The 22,428-nt window shown below is 46.8% G+C and overlaps 1 protein-coding gene across 2 annotated transcripts in view; it reads left to right on the forward strand.

The window, feature by feature from the left end:
• Positions 1-2,475: 2,475 nt before the first annotated feature.
• TEC (tec protein tyrosine kinase) overlaps positions 2,476-22,428 on the forward strand; it is a 219,320-nt gene continuing 199,367 nt past the window's right edge. The window contains exons 1-2 of one of the 2 annotated variants that reach the window (XM_073645528.1): positions 2,478-2,607; positions 17,168-17,270. In XM_073645528.1, coding sequence (XP_073501629.1) covers positions 17,236-17,270 — 35 coding nt within the window. In that variant the 5' untranslated portion in view covers positions 2,478-2,607; positions 17,168-17,235. Of the gene's footprint in view, positions 2,608-17,167; positions 17,271-22,428 lie in introns of both variants that reach the window. The other variant, XM_073645530.1, reaches the window with a different exon arrangement.

Consider the following 22,428-nt stretch of genomic DNA (forward strand, 5'->3'; position numbering starts at 1 on the left):
GCTTGAACTCAGGTAACCTTTGTTCAAAGCTACCGGGTCTCCTGGCATCTGCGAGGCCCGGAAACCTCATGGGAAACTTTGAGGGACATTTTAAGGTTACTGGAGTTTCCAGGTGCTGGAACACCTGGAGGCTGTGAACTAAGGTTACATTGGGTGTGTATTTTACTGTACTTGTTAATAAAAAAAAAAGGAAAAAAAGGCTTGGGGTCCCTTGTAATTTTCGAAATCAGCAGAGGGAAAGCCGACGGCTGGGGGCTAATGTTAATATTCTGGGAACGGGCCAATAGCCCTAAAGGTTCCCAGGCTATTAATATCAGCTCAGAGCTGTTTGTTTAGTCTTTAATGATTATTATAGGAGAGACCCCCCAAAAATTTACGTGGGGTCCCCCCTATATTCACTAACCAGCAAAGGCAAAGCAGACAGCTACGGGCTGATATTAACCCCTTCATCACCTTGGGTTTTTGCATTTTCGTTTTTTGCTACCCTTCTTCCCAGATCCATAACTTTTCTATTTTTCTGTCAATATGGCCATGTGAAGGCTTGTTTTTTTGCGGGACGAGTTGTACTTTTGACCAACACCATTGATTTTACATTATAGCGTACTGGAAAACGGGAAAAAAATTCCAAGTGAGGTGAAAAAAAAGTGCAATTCCACAATTGTTTTTTTTTACCCTGTTCACTAACTGCTAAAACTGAACTGCCATTATGGTTCTCCAGGTCATTATGAGTCCGTAGATACCAAATATGTATAGGTTATTTTTTAGTTATGTGGCGAAAAAAAAATCCAAAGTCGTTATGTTGTTAAAACAAAAATCCAAAATCCCCGGCTGCCGGGGAGAAAGGTGACATGGATTATCTTCACGGTGGACAGGTGAGTATTATGGTGGTTTATTATTTCTTCTCTTTAACAGGTGACAAGGGCATCGAGGATTAGGCATTAAGGTGAGTATTATGGTGTTTTGTTTTTTTCTCTTTACTCCCATCAGCGGTGCCTGCTCTTGCTGATATCAGCGACAGCCGGTGTAGGCTGATGAGAGTTGTACTCTCATCAGCGTAAGCCCACAGCGCTCTGATCCGTGGTAACGATCTTACTGCCGATCATAGCCACTAGTGTTTCCCGCCCTGTCACACAGATGCCAGCGTGGAAATCACCTGATGTTTGAGATGCCGAACCCGATCAGTAACACGGACTTCCTGAGGAAGTCCGTGTTTGGGGTCCGTGCCCTTACACTAGGTGTTTGGTATTTACCCCGAATTTTACTGTTCGGGTTCGCCCATCTCTAGCTGTGACAGTGACTGCAGCCTCTCATCCATGATGATGCTTTGTTTGCATATCCCAGCATGCACTGGTGATACTCAAATGAATCGTCATCACTCAGAAAGTAGGAAAAAAATACAAAAGCTGTTAGTGTAGTTAGGGAATGATAGGTAATTTTTAAAGCAAGTATGTTAGAAAACAGCTTAGAATTATGGAACTAAATAGATAGGGAGTTAGGAGAAAAATACTTTGCCTTCGGCCACTCCTTTAAGCTTTGTCTTAAGCATGTGAAATGCTGCTCAATGAGGTTGAGATCTGGTGATTGACTCGGCCATTGCAGAATATTCCACTTCTTTGCTTTCGCAGTATGCTTTGTTCATTGTCCATCTGTACTGTGAATCGCCGTCCTTTAATCCTTGCTGCATTTGGTTGAGTCTGAGCGGAAAGTATCGCCATGTACACTTCAGAATTCATCCGGCTGCTTCTATCTTCAGTCACATCATCAGTAAACACTAGTGACCCTGTGCCATTGGGAGCAATGCATGCCCATGCCATCATACTGCCTCCACCATGTTTTACAGAGGGTGTGCTGTGCTTATAGTTTTCATAAGTGAAAACCAGTGATGACGCATGGAACAAACACTGATGAAAATCATGCCATTTTTTTTCCTGTATGTCAACAAACGCAGAAGTCTAAATGAGGCGTCACAGGAATCTTTTTACATCTAGATCAAAGGATACAGCATTATTAGTCTTCTCGATACAACCACTGCTATCCTTTGTGCAAACTGCGATAAAACATGTCTAGCAAACAATATTGTGTGTATGACATCAAAAGTTTCATGCAAAGAGACCGTGGACACATTATTGGCTCATTCCCAAACCATTTAGAACAGGAGGAAATGAATACACAGCCTTATTAAAGGGAATCTGTCAGGTCATTTTTGTGTACCATACTAATAGTATCCTGAAATTTGATTTGTTTGTCATATTTGTATACTATTCTAGCAGAGCAGAAATACACGCATCATAGATTTTTTTTAACCAGTGATATGCACTCTGTTCTCTGTTCAGTACAATATTTTTTTGAAAAATAACTCAATATTTTCTGATACAGAAGAGCACAGTGCCCTTTGTATACAGTGAAAATGTAGAAGGATCTGCAGCACATGGACGGAAGCGAGTGTAGCCTGCAGGGCGTGATCAGGTGCGGGCGGCCGGGGATCCATGGTAATACATTGGATGACAAGGATTTCCTATGTGTACTGAGATGTTGCACAATGCAGCCGGCCTGTAATCCCATGAGCGCATTTACTTCTTACTTAATGAACTAAGGCAGCTATTACCGGTAAGTCTCTGGGTGCAGAACTTGCAATGTATTTACCGTGACTTGTAAATTAAAGTTGCAGTTTGTTTGTTGTGTGAAATAGCTCTCATGGGAATCAAGTGACCTGAGCTTAGAAAACCATTTAGTTATTGTGTGCTGTGATTAGATCATGTACTTAATGGAGGACAGAATGATTTATAAGGCCGCCAATACTTTCTTTTTAAGATCTCCACTTGTATAGAAGTGTCTAATACAGCCACCTGCAAACAAAGTACTAGGCAGTCATCCAATGTAGTGGTATGAGGATAGCGCCTCTGGTGTTAAAGGAAATCTGTCACCATGTTTTTGGTAACCCATGTGATAGTAGCATAATGTAGGGGCAGAGACACTGATTTCAGCAATTTATCACTTATTGGGCTGCTTACTGCAGTTTTGATGTAATCACAGTTATATCTGCTGCAGATCTAGCAGTTCTCTGAATGCTAAGCTGTATGTAACCCCGCCCACACCACTGATTGGCAGCTTTCTATGTACATGGTGCATAGGCAGAAAGCTGCCAATCAGTGGTGGGGGCGGAGCTACAGAGAGCTCATGAATATCGAGGACTAGACGCCAGAAAATTTACTAGTCCTCTAGTGATAATCTCATGCTGGTAAAACAGGTATTTTTTTTCAAATCTACACTAAGCAGCCCAGTAAGTGACATATCGCTGAAATCAGTGTCTATGTCCCTACTCCATGCTCCTCTTGGATTAGGTGGCAAAAATGTGGCACCCCAGGTCTGGTCGCCACAGTGGCAGCAATGTCATGTCTGAGAGCAGGTGGGAGGTTCTCTGGTTGGGGACAATTAGCATGCAGCAACTCCTGCCTCAGTCCAGGGAGGGGAGAAACCTGCTCTTTATAAACTGGATCTGGGGCGGGGTTAGAGAGTCAAGTGCCAGAGAAGTTCCAGTCAAGTTGCAGATAGGGACAGGTCAGCAGCAGGCTGAGGAGTCCCTGTAGGCAGAGGAGGAACACGAGGCCAGGAGGGGAGCTAGAAGAGCTCACCCTGGCTAGAGACTTGCAAAGCCGGACACTGGAGTCTGAGGCTGTGAGGGTTATAAGCCCAGCAGCAGAAAACCACCACGCAGGGGACTTCAAGTCCTCTGGCCCAAGGAAGCCCGGAGGCTCAGCCACACGAGAGGGACCACCACTGCCCCGGAGGGGTGAGAAGTACGGAAGGCCCGAGTCGCCAGTCATACGGGTGAGAACAACACGGTACACTCAGAGACGTGGGCTACCACTACACTACAGCAGGATAGCCAAGAAAGAGTGAAGTCAGCACGGTAGGCCTACAAACTCCCCCTGACCAGCAGGATTTCCCAGTTGCTCTCAGACTGACCAGGCCTCCATTGTTAACCTGTATTTCGGACGGGTCCCTTAATACCACCAACTGTAAAGACCCTGACTTGCATGACAGACTCCGTGTGGTTACTGCTGCTCCCGCGCACCATCACCACCAACATCCCTACTTTCTGCCCTGAGGCTATACTCCTCCCGTGGGGAGTTATACTACCCTCTGCTGCATTCCCAATACCAGCCTCAGCGGTCTGCCCTGCAGCGGCGGTTCACTCTGACCGCAATCCACGGGTGGCGTAGTCGGACATTTAAATATCACAAAACCACACAAATAGCCTGCCCTTTGGGTTGACCGCCCTGAGCCACGCAAGGACTACAACCCCCAGCATACACAACGGGTCCGGTTCCGGGTATCCCCACACACACACGGCCCAGGGGGCGCGTCAAAAACCCATTGAATGATTACATGGAATGTGATAATTAAACATCAGATGTAGGAAGAGATTAGTAGTGCGGTTCTTTGATCTGTAACCCCATTGATTACTTAATCCCCCTTAATTCTATACAATAAATACATTTATTGTATAGAATTTTCCACAAATGTCTGATAGATGCTGGACCCCTCTGTTTCCAGAATGGCGATGGCAGCGACCTCCATCCCACATGGTAAAGCAGTCGTTGACTATAGCATTCAGGTCTCTATTTACTTTTATGGGATTCTCAGAAACAATCCAGCACCCTTGTCTATCCATCCATCCTCCGCCTGGACATGCCTGCCGTCAGCCGCCTTCACAGGTGAGACAGAAGGGATACTCTTTGAGGAACTGGTAAAGGTTCTAAAGGTGCGACTTGGATCAGATATTTAACCGAATATCCTATGGAAAATATTGGCCTAATATTTGATGTTGTTTGCCACTTGGCTCCCAAAGTCCAAACTTCTCTTAGCCATCCTGTAGAAAAAAAATGTCAACTAATTGCAGAGTTCAGATTGTAGTTTTATAGATATTTGTAAACCAAACCTTATAGGATTTCTGTCACTCGCAGAGCTCGATTTCATCTACTTATACACCTCTATAGGGGACTATGGAGCTCATACCTGCAGTATAGACTTCACCTTTTTAGTTGTACAGAAAAAATTGTGTTATTTCATATACAAATGATGGCTCCTTCGTGCACCCTCTTCAGGGCCAAGGGCAAATGCTGCACATTTCTTTCCTCTTAGCTTGTTTGACATCTCTTGCATGCCTAGAGCGCTGTCAATCACAGGCCCTGCATGTCCGCACTAACACTGCAGGAGCCCAGCAAGTGCATGCACACACAGTGTCAGTGCAGGCGAGATCTCCTCCATCTCTACTGTCTGCAATGGTCACTCACTACACAGATACACAGAAATGTACCAGGTGACCACTGCAGTGAGGGGAGAAGGATGAGCGCTCACTCGCACTGACACTGTGTGCATGCACTCCCTGGGCTCCTGCAGTGTTAGTGCGCACATGCAGGGTGTGTGACTGCACTCTGGGCAAGTGAGCACTGTCAAACAAGCTAAGGGGAAATATGCAGAAAGCTAAAGCACCACTTCAGTGTTTTTATTTATTGCAGCGCTTGAGTGGTGCCACCAATGTAAGGTCACTGCATTTAGTCTCATACTCACCAGCCATTCCCGGCACCACCCCGGTCGGTCCCCAGCAGTTTGCGACCAGTGTTTGCTGGGCGATCCGGGAGTCACAACTCAATGTAAATCTATGAGATCCAGAACGAGGCCAGAACGAGGGTCTCATAGACTTACACTGAGAACTTGTGACCATCACCTCTGACTTCTGGTCATTCAGAAGTTGCGGTCACTAGATGATGGCACAGCGCTGGGAAGAGCTGAAGACGGCGGGTCGTTAGTATAATACTAGAGTCAGGGACCTTATGTTAGTAGTATCACTCCAGCTCTGCAATAAAAAATCAGGGGGCGCAACAGTGCACTGAGCCCATGCGCCAAGGTTACACCAAGGATTCCTCATTTGTATATGATTTTTTTCCCCACAACCAAAGAGGTGGAATCTATACTGCAGGTATAAGTTATATAGAGGCTACAGTGGGTACGGAAAGTATTCAGACCCCTTTAAATTTTCACTCTTTGCTTCATTGCAGCCATTTGGTAAATTCTAAAAAGTTCATTTTTTTTCTCATTAAAGTACACTCTGCACCCCATCTTGACTGATAAAAAAACAGAAATGTAGAAATTTTTGCAAATTTATAAAAAAGAAAGACTAAAATATCACATGGTCATAAGTATTCAGACCCTTTGCTCAGACACTCATATTTAAGTCACATGTTGTCCATTTCCTTGTGATCCTCCTTGAAATGGTTCTACTCCTTCATTGGAGTCCAGCTGTGTTTAATTAAACTGATAGGACTTGATCTGGAAAGGCACACACCTGTCTATATAAGACTTCAGAGCTCACAGTGCATGTCAGACCAAATGAGAATCATGAGCTCAAAGGAGCTCAGAGACAGAATTGTGGCAAGGCACAGATCTGGCCAAGGTTACAAAAGAATTTCTGCATTACTCAAGGTTCCTAAGAGCACAGTTGCCTCCATAATCTTTAAATGGAAGAAGTTTGGGACCACCAGAAGTCTTCCTAGACCTGGCCATCCAACCAAACTGAGTAATCGTGGGAGAAGAGCCTTGGTGAGAGAGCTAAAGAAGAACCCCAAGATCACTGTGGCTGAGCTCCAGAGATGCAGTAGGGAGATGGGAGAAAGTTCCATAAAGTCAACTATCACTACAGCCCTCTACCAGTTGGGCTTTTATGGCAGTGGCCCAACGGAAGCCTCTCCTCAGTGCAAGACATATGAAAGCCCGCATAGAGTTTGCTGAAAAACACATGAAGGACTCCCAGATTATGAGAAATAAGATTCTCTGGTCTGATGAGACGAAGATAGAACTTTTTGGTAATAATTCTAAGTGATATGTGTGGAGAAAACCAGGCATCACCTGCCCAATACAATCCCAACAGTGAAACATGGTGGTGGCAGCATCATGCTATGGTTTTTTTTTCAGCTGCAGGGACAGGACAACTGCTTGCAATTGAAGGAAACATGAATGCGGCCAAATACAGAGATATCCTGGATAAAAACCTCTTCCAGTGTGCTCTGGATCTCAGACTTGGCCGAAGGTTCACCTTCCAACAAGATAATGACCCTAAGCACTCAGCTAAAATAACAAAGGAGTGGCTTCAGAACAACTCTGTGACTATTCTCGACTGGCCCAGCCAGAGCCCTGACCTAAACCCAATTGAGCATCTCTGTAGAGACCTGAAAATGGCTGTCCACCAACGTTCACCATCCAACCTGACGGAACTGGAGAGGATCTGCAAGGAATAATAGCAGAGGATCCCCAAATCCAGGTGTGAAAAACTTGTTGCATCATTCCCAAGAAGACTCATGGCTGTACTAGCTCAAAAGGCTGCTTCTACTCAATACTGAGCAAAGGGTCCGAATACTGATGGCCATGTGATATTTCAGTTTTTCTTTTTTAATAAATTTGCAAAAATTTCTACATGTCTGTTTTTTTCAGTCACGATGGGGTGCAGAGTGTACTTTAATGAGAAAAAAATGAACTTTTTAGAATTTACCAAATGACTGCAATGAAACAAAGAGTGAAAAATGTAAAGGGGTCTGAATACTTTCTGTACCCACTGTAAGTCACCTATAGAGCTGTACAAATAGTTACTTTGTATTTTCATTTGTAAGTAGTTTTTTGTATTTTCAGTCTGTATTACATTATCAAAATGATGAATTTCTTGAGAGGGCAATAGAATAAAATCAGTGGCGTACCGCCAATGGCGGCAGACCACGCCACTGCTATGGGGCCCGTGGCCGGAGGGGGCCCGTGAGCCGGGAGGGCCCCAAGCAGCGTGGGAACGAGGAGGATAGGTGAGTAGGAGGTTGCGGCAGTGGAGGAGCGGAGCACACACAGTAGCCGCTGCTGCAGCTATCACGTGTGCCCGCTGCTAAAGGGACATGAATATTCCCTCTTCTCCACTCCCATGGGCGTGGAGAAGACGGAATATTCATTCTCTTTAGTAGCGGCCACGGAGGAGCGCTGAGCCCCGGCTCCTGCTGTCCGTGGCCGCCGCTAAAGAGAATGCATATTCACGCGAGAGGAGTGAATGTACCGGCAGCAGCTCACCTCGGCTTCTGAGAGCGCGCGCAGCTCAGATGCCGACATGAGCTGCTGCAGACAGGACTCAGCGCTGGAGCAGAGGTGAGGAAGGAAGGTGAGTATAAGTGTTTATTGTTTTGTGTGCAGTGATTGGGGGATGAGGGGGCCACACATGCCAGGATACTTGGATTGAGGAAGCCACACATGCCAGGATTGGGGGATTGAGGAGGCCACACATGCCAGGATTGGGGGATTGAGGAGGCCACACATGCCAGGATTGGGGGATTGAGGAGGCCACACATACCAGGAATGGGGGATTGAGGAGGCCACACATACCAGGAATGGGGGATTGAGGAGGCCACACATACCAGGATTGGGGGATTGAGGAGGCCACACATACCAGGATTGGGGGATTGAGGAGGCCACACATACCAGGAATGGGGCATTGAGGAGGCCACACATGCCAGGATACTTGGATTGAGGAAGCCACACATGCCAGGATTTGGGGATTGAGGAGGCCACACATGCCAGGATTGGGGGATTGAGGAGACCACACATACCAGGAATGGGGGATTGAGGAGGCCACACATACCAGGATTGGGGGATTGAGGAGGCCACACATACCAGGAATGGGGGATTGAGGAGGCCACACATACCAGGAATGGGGGATTGAGGAGGCCACACATACCAGGAATGGGGGATTGAGGAGGCCTCACATACCAGGAATGGGGGATTGAGGAGACCACACATACCAGGATTTGGGGATTGAGGAGGCCTCACATACCAGGAATGGGGGATTGAGGAGGCCACACATACCAGGAATGGGGGATTGAAGAGGCCACACATACCAGGATTTGGGGATTGAGGGGGCCACACATACCAGGAATGGGGGATTGAGGAGGCCACACATACCAGGATTGGGGGATTGAGGAGGCCACACATACCAGGATTGGGGGATTGAGGAGGCCACACATACCAGGAATGGGGGATTGAGGAGGCCACACTTACCAGGAATGGGGGATTGAGGAGGCCTCACATACTAGGAATGGGGGATTGAGGAGGCCACACATACCAGGATTGGGGGGTTGAGGAGGCCTCACATACCAGGATTGGGGGGTTGAGGAGGCCTCACATACCAGGATTTGGGGATTGAGGAGGCCACACATGTGTCACGGGTGTGTCGCCACGAAGATCGTCACGAGTACACAGCCTGACTTCTCGCAGCTGACTTGTTGGTGCTTTGTGTTTTCTCGGCAGTGTAGGAGTTAATTCTCTCTCTCTCTCTGGGCTAGCTGAGGTCCAGCCTCGCCCAGCTGCAATCAATGCTTCTTTAGTGAGACTCCTTTATATTCCTGCAGGTCTGTTTGGGAGGTGTCGGTGAAAGCTTTTCATTCAGACTTACAGAGCGGATCGTGGTGTTTGGAGTTGCTGAGATAAGTGTATTTGGAAGTGTGTTTTCCCTTTCCTCGCTTTATCATTTATCTCCTTTCCCGTTGGTGTTCCCTCTGTTGTAGTTGTTTAGAAGTTGTATGCAAGGTGGTTTTGGTTTTTCCCTTGTACTGTCTCGTTCGTCTAAATACTGTGTGTGGGCATATTATTTCTGGTTCCCTATTGTTGTGATCGGGGTCCTTCTCAGGACTAGATTACTTTGGTGCAGGGATCCTCAGAAGGTAGGGGTTACGCTGGCGGCCTGGACCTCTGTACCTTTAACAGTACCTCCAGGATGAGGGATTAGTCTGGGCCCCAGCTTAGGGTCAGCTTAGGCCCCCTACCTCCAGTATTCTGTGACAGTGTGACATTTTCACCGACCATCTTAGTTTTTCTCCAGCTACCATGGATCCAGTAGCCGGTCTAGCTCGGCAGTTGCAGAGTTTGTCCATGGGGCTGGCGGACGTTAGGTCCAAGGTTTTGCATCCTCTGGAGCAAGCCGGACCAGAACCTAAAGTAGCTCTCCCTGATAGGTTCACTGGGGGGCGGGACAAGTTTTTTGTTTTCCGGGAGGCATGCAAATTGTACTTTCGGCTGCGGCCTCGGTCATCGGGCAGTGAAGAACAAAGGGTGGGAATTGTCATCTCGCTCCTACAAGGGGACCCACAATCTTGGGCGTTCTCTCTTCCCCCAAGCTCCCCGGTTCTCCAGTCAGTGGATAGGTTTTTCGCTGCTCTGGGACTCGTATATGATGACCCAGATCGGATCTCCCTTGCTGAGTCTAAGTTACGTAGGATTCAGCAGGGAGATCGTCCGGCGGAGGAATTCTGTTCGGAGTTCCGTAGGTGGGCCACGGACACCCAGTGGAATGACCCGGCTCTTAGGAGCCAGTTTTGTCATGGTTTATCCGACAAATTACAGGATGTGTTGGCACAGTATGACTCTCCCGCGTCACTGGAAGCCGCTATGGCCCTTGCTATTCGCGTTGACAGACGGCTTCGGGAGAGGTGCGGGATAACTCTACCCCCTGTAATGTCTCCACCTCCTACAAGGTCCCCTCATATGGTGGTTCCCCTGGTCAGTCCGGAGGAGCCTATGCAATTAGGAGGGACATCATTTCGGGGAAGGGGACCGGTGGTGCGCCATAAGACAGGAAGGTGTTTTCTCTGCGGGAAAAAGGGACATTTTATTGGGGGGTGTCCATCCCGTCCCTTGCAGAGTAAAGAGGCGTCGAAAAAACTGTTGATCCCAGGTTGTGTGGTGGACGGCAATCTGGGAGTAGGTATTTCGTCCCTAGGTTCGTCTCAGTTTCTCGTACCGGCGGAGGTGGTGGTGGGTACGAGAACTGAGAGGATATCTGTTCTTCTGGATAGTGGGGCCGGGGCTAATCTGGTTGATGCTCGGTTTGCCCGGGTTCAAGGTATGCGATTGAGTGAGTTGGCTAAACCCATCCCCATATTCTCGATCGATGCCAGACCTCTCGGTCAGGGAAGTTTTTTGCAAGCTGTGCATGGCGTAAAACTTCAAGTGGGGGCAATACATAAAGAACTGTTGTCTTGCTACGTGTTGGAGGGTCTTCCCACTCCTATAGTGTTGGGCCTTCCTTGGTTAGCTAAGCATAACCCGGTTATTAATTGGCAAACCAGAGAGATAAGCCAATGGAGTAAATTCTGTAATAAAAACTGCATGAACACGGTCATCGGTGCGGTTACTCCTTGGGTCTTACCTCCATTTCTGGCGGACTTTGAGGATGTATTCTCGGAGAATGGGTGTCAGGAACTACCTCCTCATCGCGTGTATGACTGTTCTGTAAAACTGCTCCCTGAGGCCAAGTTACCTAAAGCTAGGTTGTATAACCTTTCTGGTCCTGAGAGGCAGGCCATGAAGGATTATATTTCTGAAAGTCTGGCTAAGGGGCATATTAGACCTTCATCTTCTCCGGTGGCCGCGGGGTTCTTCTTTGTTAAGAAGAAAGATGGAGGCCTACGCCCTTGCCTGGATTTCCGTGAACTTAATCGGATTACGGTCCGAGATCCGTATCCGCTCCCACTTATTCCCGATCTCTTTAATCAGATCGTGGGCGCCAAATGGTTCTCTAAGTTGGATCTCAGGGGGGCGTACAATCTGATTAGGATGAAGGAGGGGGATGAGTGGAAGACGGCTTTTAACACTCCGGAGGGGCATTATGAGAACCTTGTCATGCCATTCGGTCTGACTAATGCCCCGGCGGTGTTTCAACACTTTGTTAATGATATTTTTCGCCACCTGGTGGGACAGTTTGTTGTCATATATCTGGATGATATCTTAATTTACTCGCCGGATCTGGTGTCTCATCAGGAGCACGTTAGACAGGTGTTACAGATCTTGCGGGATAATAAACTGTATGCCAAGTGGGAAAAGTGTGTGTTCGCCGTACAGGAACTCCAGTTTTTAGGCTTCCTGGTTTCAGCGTCCGGTTTTCGTATGGACCCTGGGAAAGTGCGGGCAGTTCTTGAGTGGGATCGGCCGGAGAATCTTAAGGCACTACAACGTTTCCTGGGGTTTGCTAACTATTACCGGAAGTTCATTCGTAATTTCTCGTCCATGGTTAAGCCTCTCACAGACATGACTAAAAAGGGGACGGATTTTTCTAGGTGGTCTGACAAGGCTTGTCAAGCATTCTCCTCCTTGAAAAAATGTTTTGCCTCGGCGCCCATACTCATTCAACCTGATGCGTCTCAGCCATTCTTTGTAGAGGTAGACGCTTCCGAGGTAGGGGTGGGAGCAGTATTGTCACAGGGTTCGTCCCCTGGTAAGTGGCATCCGTGCGCCTTTTTCTCTAAAAAATTGTCGTCCGCTGAGAGGAATTACGATGTCGGCAATAGGGAACTCTTGGCCATTAAGTTAGCTTTTGAGGAGTGGCGCCATTTTTTGGAGGGGGCAGTTCATCCGGTCACCGTCATCACCGATCACAAGAACCTGCTATATCTGGAGTCCGCTAAACGTCTGAATCCCAGACAAGCTAGGTGGTCATTGTTTTTTACCAGGTTTAATTTCGTCGTTACATATCGTCCTGGGTCTAAAAATGTAAAGGCGGATGCCTTATCTCGTAGTTTCCCTGGGGCCGGGAATACGGACGACCCGATTCCTATTCTTCAGGAGGGGGTGGTGGTTTCGGCAGTATGCTCTGAGCTGGAGGAGGAGATATTGGAGGCTCAGGGAGACGCCCCTGTTGGACCTCCGGGGAGACTGTTCGTTCCAGATCAGTTGCGACAAAAGGTGATCGAGGCACACCATAACTCAGTTTTTGCAGGACACCCGGGGAGTAAAGCAACTGTGGATCTCCTCTCGCGTCGGTTTTGGTGGCCTAACTTACATAAAGAGGTGGTAACTTTTGTTGCGTCCTGTGGGGTTTGTGCGCGCTCTAAGACCTCACATACCCGTCCGTCTGGGGCCCTCTTACCTTTGAAGATCCCGGAGCGTCCTTGGACTCATCTGTCTATGGACTTTATTACTGACCTCCCTCCGTCTTCGGGTAAAACGGTCATACTCGTTGTAGTGGACAGGTTCAGCAAGATGGCACATTTTATCGCTCTTCCGGCTCTCCCTAATGCTAAAACTCTTGCGCAGGTGTTCATTGGGGAGATTGTGAGGCTTCACGGGGTACCCTCCGAGGTGGTGTCTGATCGGGGGTCTCAGTTTGTGTCCAAGTTCTGGAAGGCGTTTTGTGCACGGCGGGGGATGCATTTGTCATTCTCGTCGGCTTTTCATCCTCAGACCAATGGTCAGACGGAACGTATGAACCAGAGCTTGGAGACATATCTTCGGTGTTTTGTGTCAGAGAACCAGGAGGACTGGGCTTCTTTCCTACCTCTGGCAGAGTTTGCTCTCAATAATAGGCGGAGCGAGTCCACTGGTAAGTCCCCGTTTTTTGGGGCATATGGTTTTCACCCCCAGTTTTGTACTTTCAGTAGGGGGGGCTCTTCGGGGGTTCCGGAGGAGGAACGATTTTCCTCATCTCTCGCTTCAGTATGGAGAGGGGTGCTGAAGAATCTGAATACTATGGGGAACCGATACAAACGTATGGCTGATAGGAGGAGAGTGTCTGGTCCGGACCTAAGTGTGAACGATCAGGTATGGTTGTCTACCAGGAATATTAAACTTAAGGTTCCCTCCTGGAAACTGGGTCCCAGGTTCATCGGGCCGTACAGAATCAGTTCTGTTATTAATCCGGTGGCATTCCGTCTTGACCTCCCCCCTACGTTTAAAATTCACAACGTGTTTCACAGATCATTGCTTAAGAGGTATGTGGCGCCGGTGGTACTGTCACCTTTACCTCCCCCTCCTGTGGTTGTCAATGGTAACTTGGAGTTCCAGGTATCGAGGGTCATTGATTCACGCTTTAATCGCCGGTCCCTTCAGTACTTGGTTCATTGGAAGGGGTATGGTCCTGAGGAGAGGATGTGGGTTCCTGCGTCGGATATTAACGCAGACCGATTAGTTCGGGCCTTCCACACGACTCACCCGGATAAACCTGGCCCTGAGGGTCCAGAGGCCCCTCGTAGAAGGGGGGGTACTGTCACGGGTGTGTCGCCACGAAGATCGTCACGAGTACACAGCCTGACTTCTCGCAGCTGACTTGTTGGTGCTTTGTGTTTTCTCGGCAGTGTAGGAGTTAATTCTCTCTCTCTCTCTGGGCTAGCTGAGGTCCAGCCTCGCCCAGCTGCAATCAATGCTTCTTTAGTGAGACTCCTTTATATTCCTGCAGGTCTGTTTGGGAGGTGTCGGTGAAAGCTTTTCATTCAGACTTACAGAGCGGATCGTGGTGTTTGGAGTTGCTGAGATAAGTGTATTTGGAAGTGTGTTTTCCCTTTCCTCGCTTTATCATTTATCTCCTTTCCCGTTGGTGTTCCCTCTGTTGTAGTTGTTTAGAAGTTGTATGCAAGGTGGTTTTGGTTTTTCCCTTGTACTGTCTCGTTCGTCTAAATACTGTGTGTGGGCATATTATTTCTGGTTCCCTATTGTTGTGATCGGGGTCCTTCTCAGGACTAGATTACTTTGGTGCAGGGATCCTCAGAAGGTAGGGGTTACGCTGGTGGCCTGGACCTCTGTACCTTTAACAGTACCTCCAGGATGAGGGATTAGTCTGGGCCCCAGCTTAGGGTCAGCTTAGGCCCCCTACCTCCAGTATTCTGTGACAGTGTGACATTATGCCAGGATTGGGGGATTGAGGAGGCCACACATGCCAGGATTGGGGGATGGAGGAGGCCACACATACCAGGAATGGGGGATTGAGGAGGCCACACATACCAGGAATGGGGGATTGAGGAGGCCTCACATACCAGGAATGGGGGATTGAGGAGGCCACACATACCAGGATTTGAGGATTGAGGAGGCCTCACATACCAGGAATGGGGGATTGAGGAGGCCACACATACCAGGAATGGGGGATTGAGGAGGCCACACATACCAGGATTTGGGGATTGAGGAGGCCACACATACCAGGAATGGGGGATTGAGGAGGCCACACATACCAGGATTGGGGGATTGAGGAGGCCACACATACCAGGAATGGGGGATTGAGGAGGCCACACATACCAGGAATGGGGGATTGAGGAGGCCACACATACCAGGAATGGGGGATTGAGGAGGCCTCACATACCAGGATTGGGGGATTGAGGAGGCCACACATACCAGGAATGGGGGATTGAGGAGGCCACACATACCAGGAATGGGGGATTGAGGAGGCCACACATACCAGGAAAGGGGGATTGAGGAGGCCTCACATACCAGGAATGGGGGATTGAGGAGGCCACACATACCAGGAATGGGGGATTGAGGAGGCCACACATACCAGGATTGGGGGTTGAGGAGGCCTCACATACCAGGATTTGGGGGTTGAGGAGGCCACACCAGGATTTGGGGATTGAGGAGGCCACACTTACCAGGATTTGGGGATTGAGGAGGCCACACTTACCAGGATTTGGGGATTGAGGAGGCCACACATACCAGGATTTGGGGATTGAGGAGGCCACACTTACCAGGATTTGGGGATTGAGGAGGCCACACTTACCAGGATTGGGGGATTGAGGAGGCCACACATACCAGGATTGGGGGATTGAGGAGGCTACACATATCAGGGATTGTGGGATTGAGGGGGCCACACATGCCAGGGATTGTGGGATTGAGGGGGCCACACATACCAGGGATTGGGGGATTGAGGAGGCTACACATACCAGGGATTGTGGGGGCCACACATACCAGGGATTGTGGGATTGAGAGGGCCACACATACGAGGATGGGGAAATGTACCAGTAGCTGCTGCATTTCCTACCCTAGGCTTATACTCAAGTCAATAGGTTTTCCCATTTTTATGTGGTAAAATTAGGGGCCTCGGCTTATACTCGAGTCGGCTTATTTAAAATATACGGTATTTTAAAATCAGTAAGTACGTGGTGCCCATAATACTGCAGGACTGTGGCGTGCATTATACTATATGGGGGCTGCATTTTACCCTATGGGGTGTGTAATATACTGTATGGAGGACTATGGGGAGTGCATTATATTCTATGGAGGACCATGGGAAGTTCATTATACTATATGGAGGATTATGGGGGGCGCATTATACTATATGGAGGTTTATGGGGGGAGCATTATACTATATGGAGGATTATGGGGGCGCATTATACTATATGGAAGATTATTGGTGGTGCATTATACTATATGGAAGGCTATGTGGGGCCATTATAATATTTTGAGGGCTGTGTGGGGGCCATTATACTGTTTGGAGGGCTGTGTGGGGGCCATGAGAGTGTATGGAGGGCTCTGTGGGGTTCACAGTTGGGGGATTATACTGTGTTAGGGTCACCATACTTTGCCGTGGGAGTTGATGTGGGGTACAATAGGGTCATTATACTGTGCATGTGGAGGCTAATGTGGAGGAATGCACCATAGGGGTATCATACTGTTTGGGGGGCACTTTTGTTGGCATCATACTTTATGGGGGCAATGAAGGAGGAATCTACGACTTCAGGAGGTAAATTACTATGTAAAGGCTGGAAAGTTATGAGAGCTGCTCTTCTGTGACACAGACAAATATTTATTTTTTGTAGAGGGGGGGCCCAATTAGAGCTTCTGCTATGGGGCCCCATGACTCTGAATAAAATCCTGTATAGGCAAATGAAAGAGCCCTGAGGGAAAGGTGAGATCAAATACATGATGCGTGTTCTTTCCCCAACAGACATCTTTGCTGACTGTGCAAACTGCAATGATGTGATCTTCATCCTGGTAAAGAAAGGTGTTAGGAAAGACAACGTAAAGGCATCACCATACAACATTCACTCCCAGCTCACTGACTAATCCTACTGATAAAAGCTTACGTTAGCCTAGATTAATGCAGGATTTCATTGGAGAATAGCAGATTCCTTCCCTGTAGTTTGTGAGAAGGCTGGAAGGGGTTATAATAACTAATTTGCTGTCCTCAGGAGCTGCCAGCACCCAGAACCACGGCCAGTGGCTGGGCTAGTCAGAGGACTAATGGCAGGACAGGGTGCAGCGGCCACTAGGGGTAACACTGGATCCTATTTGGATGTCCCTGTGACATGTCTGATGCCAGTGATCGTATTGTTATTTTGGTCTTGTTGCTTTTATTCCTGATTGATCTCTTGTGTTTCTGATTCAGCAATGACAGAATAGTGACGGCTGCAACGATGAAGTGACATTTTTAAGCTTGTGAACAGCGGGTGCATAATGTGTAGACCGGAGGAATGGCGCTGGTCCAGAAGGTAGGTATACAGTGCTCTTATTGCTGCACAGTGCAGCTATTCATAAGGGCTTGTCCAGTAGTGGGCAACCTTGTTAAAGGGAACCCCCACAGCTCCCCCATGCCCCCCTAACCGCCATCATTTATATATTCTTATATTAATACCCTTCCTAACAAGCCCTTTGCACTGTATATGTGATTGAGGTGCATGCAAAAAAACAACTTTATAAATATGCTAATTAGTGTCAGACTAGTCAAGGGGGTTTGTCTTTCCACTAGTCATGTTATTACGTCTTTGTGGATGTGATAACATGATTTGCAAGAGTCGACATCACCTTCAGCTCTTCTCAAATCTCGTGCATGTAATTTCGCCCTCTCATGTCAGTGCTCAATGGAGCCGGGTGTACGTTCTTCAACTTCATTGGCGCACTGCACATGTCTGGGGAGCACATCATGGCGACATAATCTGCCGTCCACGGAGGCGCCGGAGACAATACCTGGTAGATGAACAGTGTAAGCACGGCTGTTCTTACAGCCCCACTCCACCACCACCAAATCCAACACAGGCCACGCGCCTATGAAGCCAGGGAGCGCACACTCAGCTCCATTGTGCTCTGGCATGAAAGGATGAAAGCTGTGCGCATGCACGATATTTGTAAAGAGACGGCGATGACACTGGTTCTTGTAAGTCATGTTATTACACCCACTGGCTCATGGTAACGTGACTAGTGGGGCGAATAGTCTGGCAATAATTAGTATAATGAAAACAAATTCATAAAACCAGGCGATGCGATCAAATATAAAGTACAGAGGACTTGTTAGGAAGAGTATTAAACCCCTGTTCATCCCCCACGCTTGGCCCTGATAAAATAATAACGTTTATACTCACCTCCTGTGCTGGTGCTGTTCCTGCGGTGTCGGCACTCGTGGTCCCAGGGCTCCGTGCTGTTGTTGTGACACATGATGCCACCGTCCAATCAGCGCTGGCGTCACTGTCCCCTCCTCCTGTCAAATTGAGCATAAAGAAGGAGTCAGAGATCAGCCACAGCCCGGACTTCAATTTGTCTGAAGGCGGAGACAGTGACGCCGGCGCTGATTGGGCGCCGGGCTCTCGTGTCACAACAACAGCATGAGACCCCCGGGACCGCCCGCGAATGCCGACATTGTGGGAACGGTGCCAGCACAGGAGGTGAGTATAGGCATTTTTATTTTATCGGGCCAAACATTTTGACCAAGAAGAGGTTGTCCTAGTAGTGGACAACCCCTTTAACTTAAGGAATAAGTACATAGTGGTGGTCGCGTGGGCATGGGGAAAATGCCGGCTGCCCCATCCCCCTAAACCTCCACCTTGTCTCTATTGCAATAAAAATATATATCAGTGGCGCTCTTGGGAATGAAACCGAGAGGTCTGCAGCGAATTAAAACAAAACCACAGTTGTCCAAAAAATGAAAATTAAATAAGTATAAAAAATTCGCGCTGAGCTGTCGGAAAAGAAGGAGGGAAAGAGATTGGATTATCAATAAAATGAATTTATTACAAATTAAGTTAAAAAGGCATAAATAGCAATTCAAAAGGTAATTATGAATGTGTCCCCAGAGGTGGGTAAGTAAAAGTCCAATTGATAGTAGCCAGTCAAGGTATCAGAGGGACCATAGATTAGTAATAATACCTAGAAGGGAAAGAGAGGGGAGGTGTATCAGTAGAGAATGTTTTGGTTCTTATTGTAAAGGCTGATGAAAAGGAATAGTTACCTTCCTTGTACAAGTGTGTTCCTATATTGCGTATTCTCACCGGGAGTGGTATCCAAGTGGCTAGAATATATAGGTGCCTATTTATAAAAAATTATTAGTTAAAAAGTCTTACAGTAGTACTTATAAAAAAATAGTACTTTTTATGATTTTTAAAACCACAGGATACCTGGTATAGCAGTTCTGTGTATGATCCTAGGATATTGTTTATAGATAAGAAAGAATCTTATTGGAGGTGGAGCAGAGCACTTAGTTATCCTAGAAAAGATAGAAAGTGATAACTAAATCAAAATAAATGCGTCACTGTATAGGTCTCCCTAATAAGTGGTAGTAACGGGAGGAGGACCCGATACAAGTGTCCACCATGTAGGTTATATTGTACCCAACGCAAATATGTGTCCAGTAGGTGCACGATTAGGTAGAGTGTATAATTTACTATAGAAAGTAATCAGTACCTCTAGCGGGCATCAATATTAGTCCTATGGCAATGAGAGTCTTACCTCCTCTTCGGTATAGACGATTGCAAGGGTCAGTAGGAATGCAAGCTCAAAGGTGCGTTGCGGGTACCACTTTAGTCCTTTGGTATATGGATGATATCTGGTTTACCTCGTGGGTTGTCGAGTGGAGCGGCAGGAGGAAGCAGAGCCCCGGCCGGTGGCTGTGTGCTTCCGTTCCATATTAAAAATCCACTGACTCTCAATTCTTGACATGCACTTAATGTAGTCCCCTTGTCGCCAGTGTTTAGGGACAGTTTGAATGCCGGTCACTTGGGTACCAATAATCCTCCCCCCGTGTTTCGTGGTGTAGTGTCTGAAGAGAGGGTGACCTGCAAATTTATTTTTAATGTTTCTAAGGTGCTCGTTGACTACATTAAGTGCATGTCAAGAATTGAGAGTCAGTGGATTTTTAATATGGATACTTTGAGACCAAAGGGTCTCAACAGCGAGATTGAATTATTTGCGTTCAATGATTGAAGGACCTCCTACCTGGACTGAAGGACTTCCCACAATGGCTGCCTACAAAGTATATAAACAGCAGGTACACCTTTGAGAGCCATCCCTGAGGAAGGAAACCGTTCGTTTCCGAAACGCGTTGGAATTGGCTCTCTCAGCGCTCCGTAGCCTGAGGAATCACATGACCATCACGTGTCAGTGACGTCACGCAAGGTCCTACTCGTCTTACCGGCTCCACCGGAATCTGCGCGCCAACGAGGTTATACCAACGGAAGCACACAGCCACCGGCCGGGGCTCTGCTTCCTCCTGCCGCTTCACTCGACAACCCACGAGGTAAACCAGATATCATCCATATACCAAAGGACTAAAGTGGTACCTGCAACGCACCTTTGAGCTTGCATTCCTACTGACCCTTGCAATCGTCTATACCGAAGAGGAGGTAAGACTCTCATTGCCATAGGACTAATATTGATGCCCGCTAGAGGTACTGATTACTTTCTATAGTAAATTATACACTCTACCTAATCGTGCACCTACTGGACACATATTTGCGTTGGGTACAATATAACCTACATGGTGGACACTTGTATCGGGTCCTCCTCCCGTTACTACCACTTATTAGGGAGACCTATACAGTGACGCATTTATTTTGATTTAGTTATCACTTTCTATCCTTTCTAGGATAACTAAGTGCTCTGCTCCACCTCCAATAAGATTCTTTCTTATCTATAAACAATATCCTAGGATCATACACAGAACTGCTATACCAGGTATCCTGTGGTTTTAAAAATCATAAAAAGTACTATTTTTTTATAAGTACTACTGTAAGACTTTTTAACTAATAATTTTTTATAAATAGGCACCTATATATTCTAGCCACTTGGATACCACTCCCGGTGAGAATACGCAATATAGGAACACACTTGTACAAGGAAGGTAACTATTCCTTTTCATCAGCCTTTACAATAAGAACCAAAACATTCTCTACTGATACACCTCCCCTCTCTTTCCCTTCTAGGTATTATTACTAATCTATGGTCCCTCTGATACCTTGACTGGCTACTATCAATTGGACTTTTACTTACCCACCTCTGGGGACACATTCATAATTACCTTTTGAATTGCTATTTATGCCTTTTTAACTTAATTTGTAATAAATTCATTTTATTGATAATCCAATCTCTTGTCTCTATTGCACCCTATTTCTACATTCTAACAAGCTACTAAATTCGCATCTACTAAATCTCATTTTTATTGCTCTTTTCTGTAAGAAGAATTTGAAGTCAGCCCTTGTATTTATTAATCACATGCTCCCCCTTGTGGTACCAGGATATTCTGGAGGTTTTCTGTTCTATCTCAAGTCTGTATTTGTTTCAGGTTAGCATTAGATTAAAGAGGTTGTCCACTACTTTAACATGGATGACCAAGTCTTAGGATAGGTCACCAATGTCTGATCGGAGGGATGCGACACCTGGCACCCCTCCGATCAGCTTTCTTGATGCCGGCAGTGGCCGGAAGTGCTCAGCTACGGAGCTGCTGCTTTTACTGACAGTGGCCACGGCAGGGTAAGGCACATCCGCCTCCTATTGAATTGAATAGGCCATCAATGTTAAAGTAGTGGATAACCTTTTTAAGACTGTCAAAAGGTTTTGATTCATTATGCAACATGGGACCACACATTAGAGTAAATTACTGTTGCAATTTCCCAAAGTGAGACAAGATTGTCTCATCACTGGGGCAGCTACCATGACACTTATAGGCAAAGAAAACTGGAATGGAAGAGACCTTGTACTTTTATACCACATGTAGACGGCACTACAATCAAGTAAATTGTGCATTCTTACAACTGTATTATAACCCAAAACCTAAGATAAAAATAACAAACAAATATCCTGCTGTAAATAAATAAAGAGCAACAGTGCATGAAAATATTATAAAGTGTTTAGTTAACATAATTTTGATCAAAAAAACGTAAAAGCCATTCCACCACATCACGGTGACCCTATTCTGGACAGTCCAAACCTCTAGTATTAAAATCTCATCATATGTCATAATGTGAATAAGGGCTGAGAAGGACTGCACACTGCTTGTCAAGTATGATGGGAGAAGCCATCAGCCCAAGGTAGGAAACATTCCATAAAGCACAATATGGACTGATATTAGATGAATGAGGTGTAGTTGTAAAGGAGCACGGTCCTAACCCTTAATGTTATAATTCAGAGCCGAAGGTAAACTTTCCCTCATCTTTCACAGTCCAAAAAAACACACATACAGTGCCTTAAAAAGTATGAAAAGTATTCCTACCCCCGTGAACTTTTCCACATTTTTTCATGTTACACCCACAAACTTAAATATATTTTATTGGAATTTTATGTGATATAGCAACATTAAAGGAGAGGATCCTGTCTTCAGTGCATCACAGAATAGATTAATATCACCGTTGACATTGACCTTTTCTGTGATGCACTGAAGACAGG

This window comes from Phyllobates terribilis, unplaced genomic scaffold (genome assembly GCF_046119375.1).
Source record: "Phyllobates terribilis strain yellow unplaced genomic scaffold, ASM4611937v1 Scaffold_1__5_contigs__length_1240528914, whole genome shotgun sequence".
Lineage (NCBI taxonomy): Eukaryota > Metazoa > Chordata > Amphibia > Anura > Dendrobatidae > Phyllobates > Phyllobates terribilis.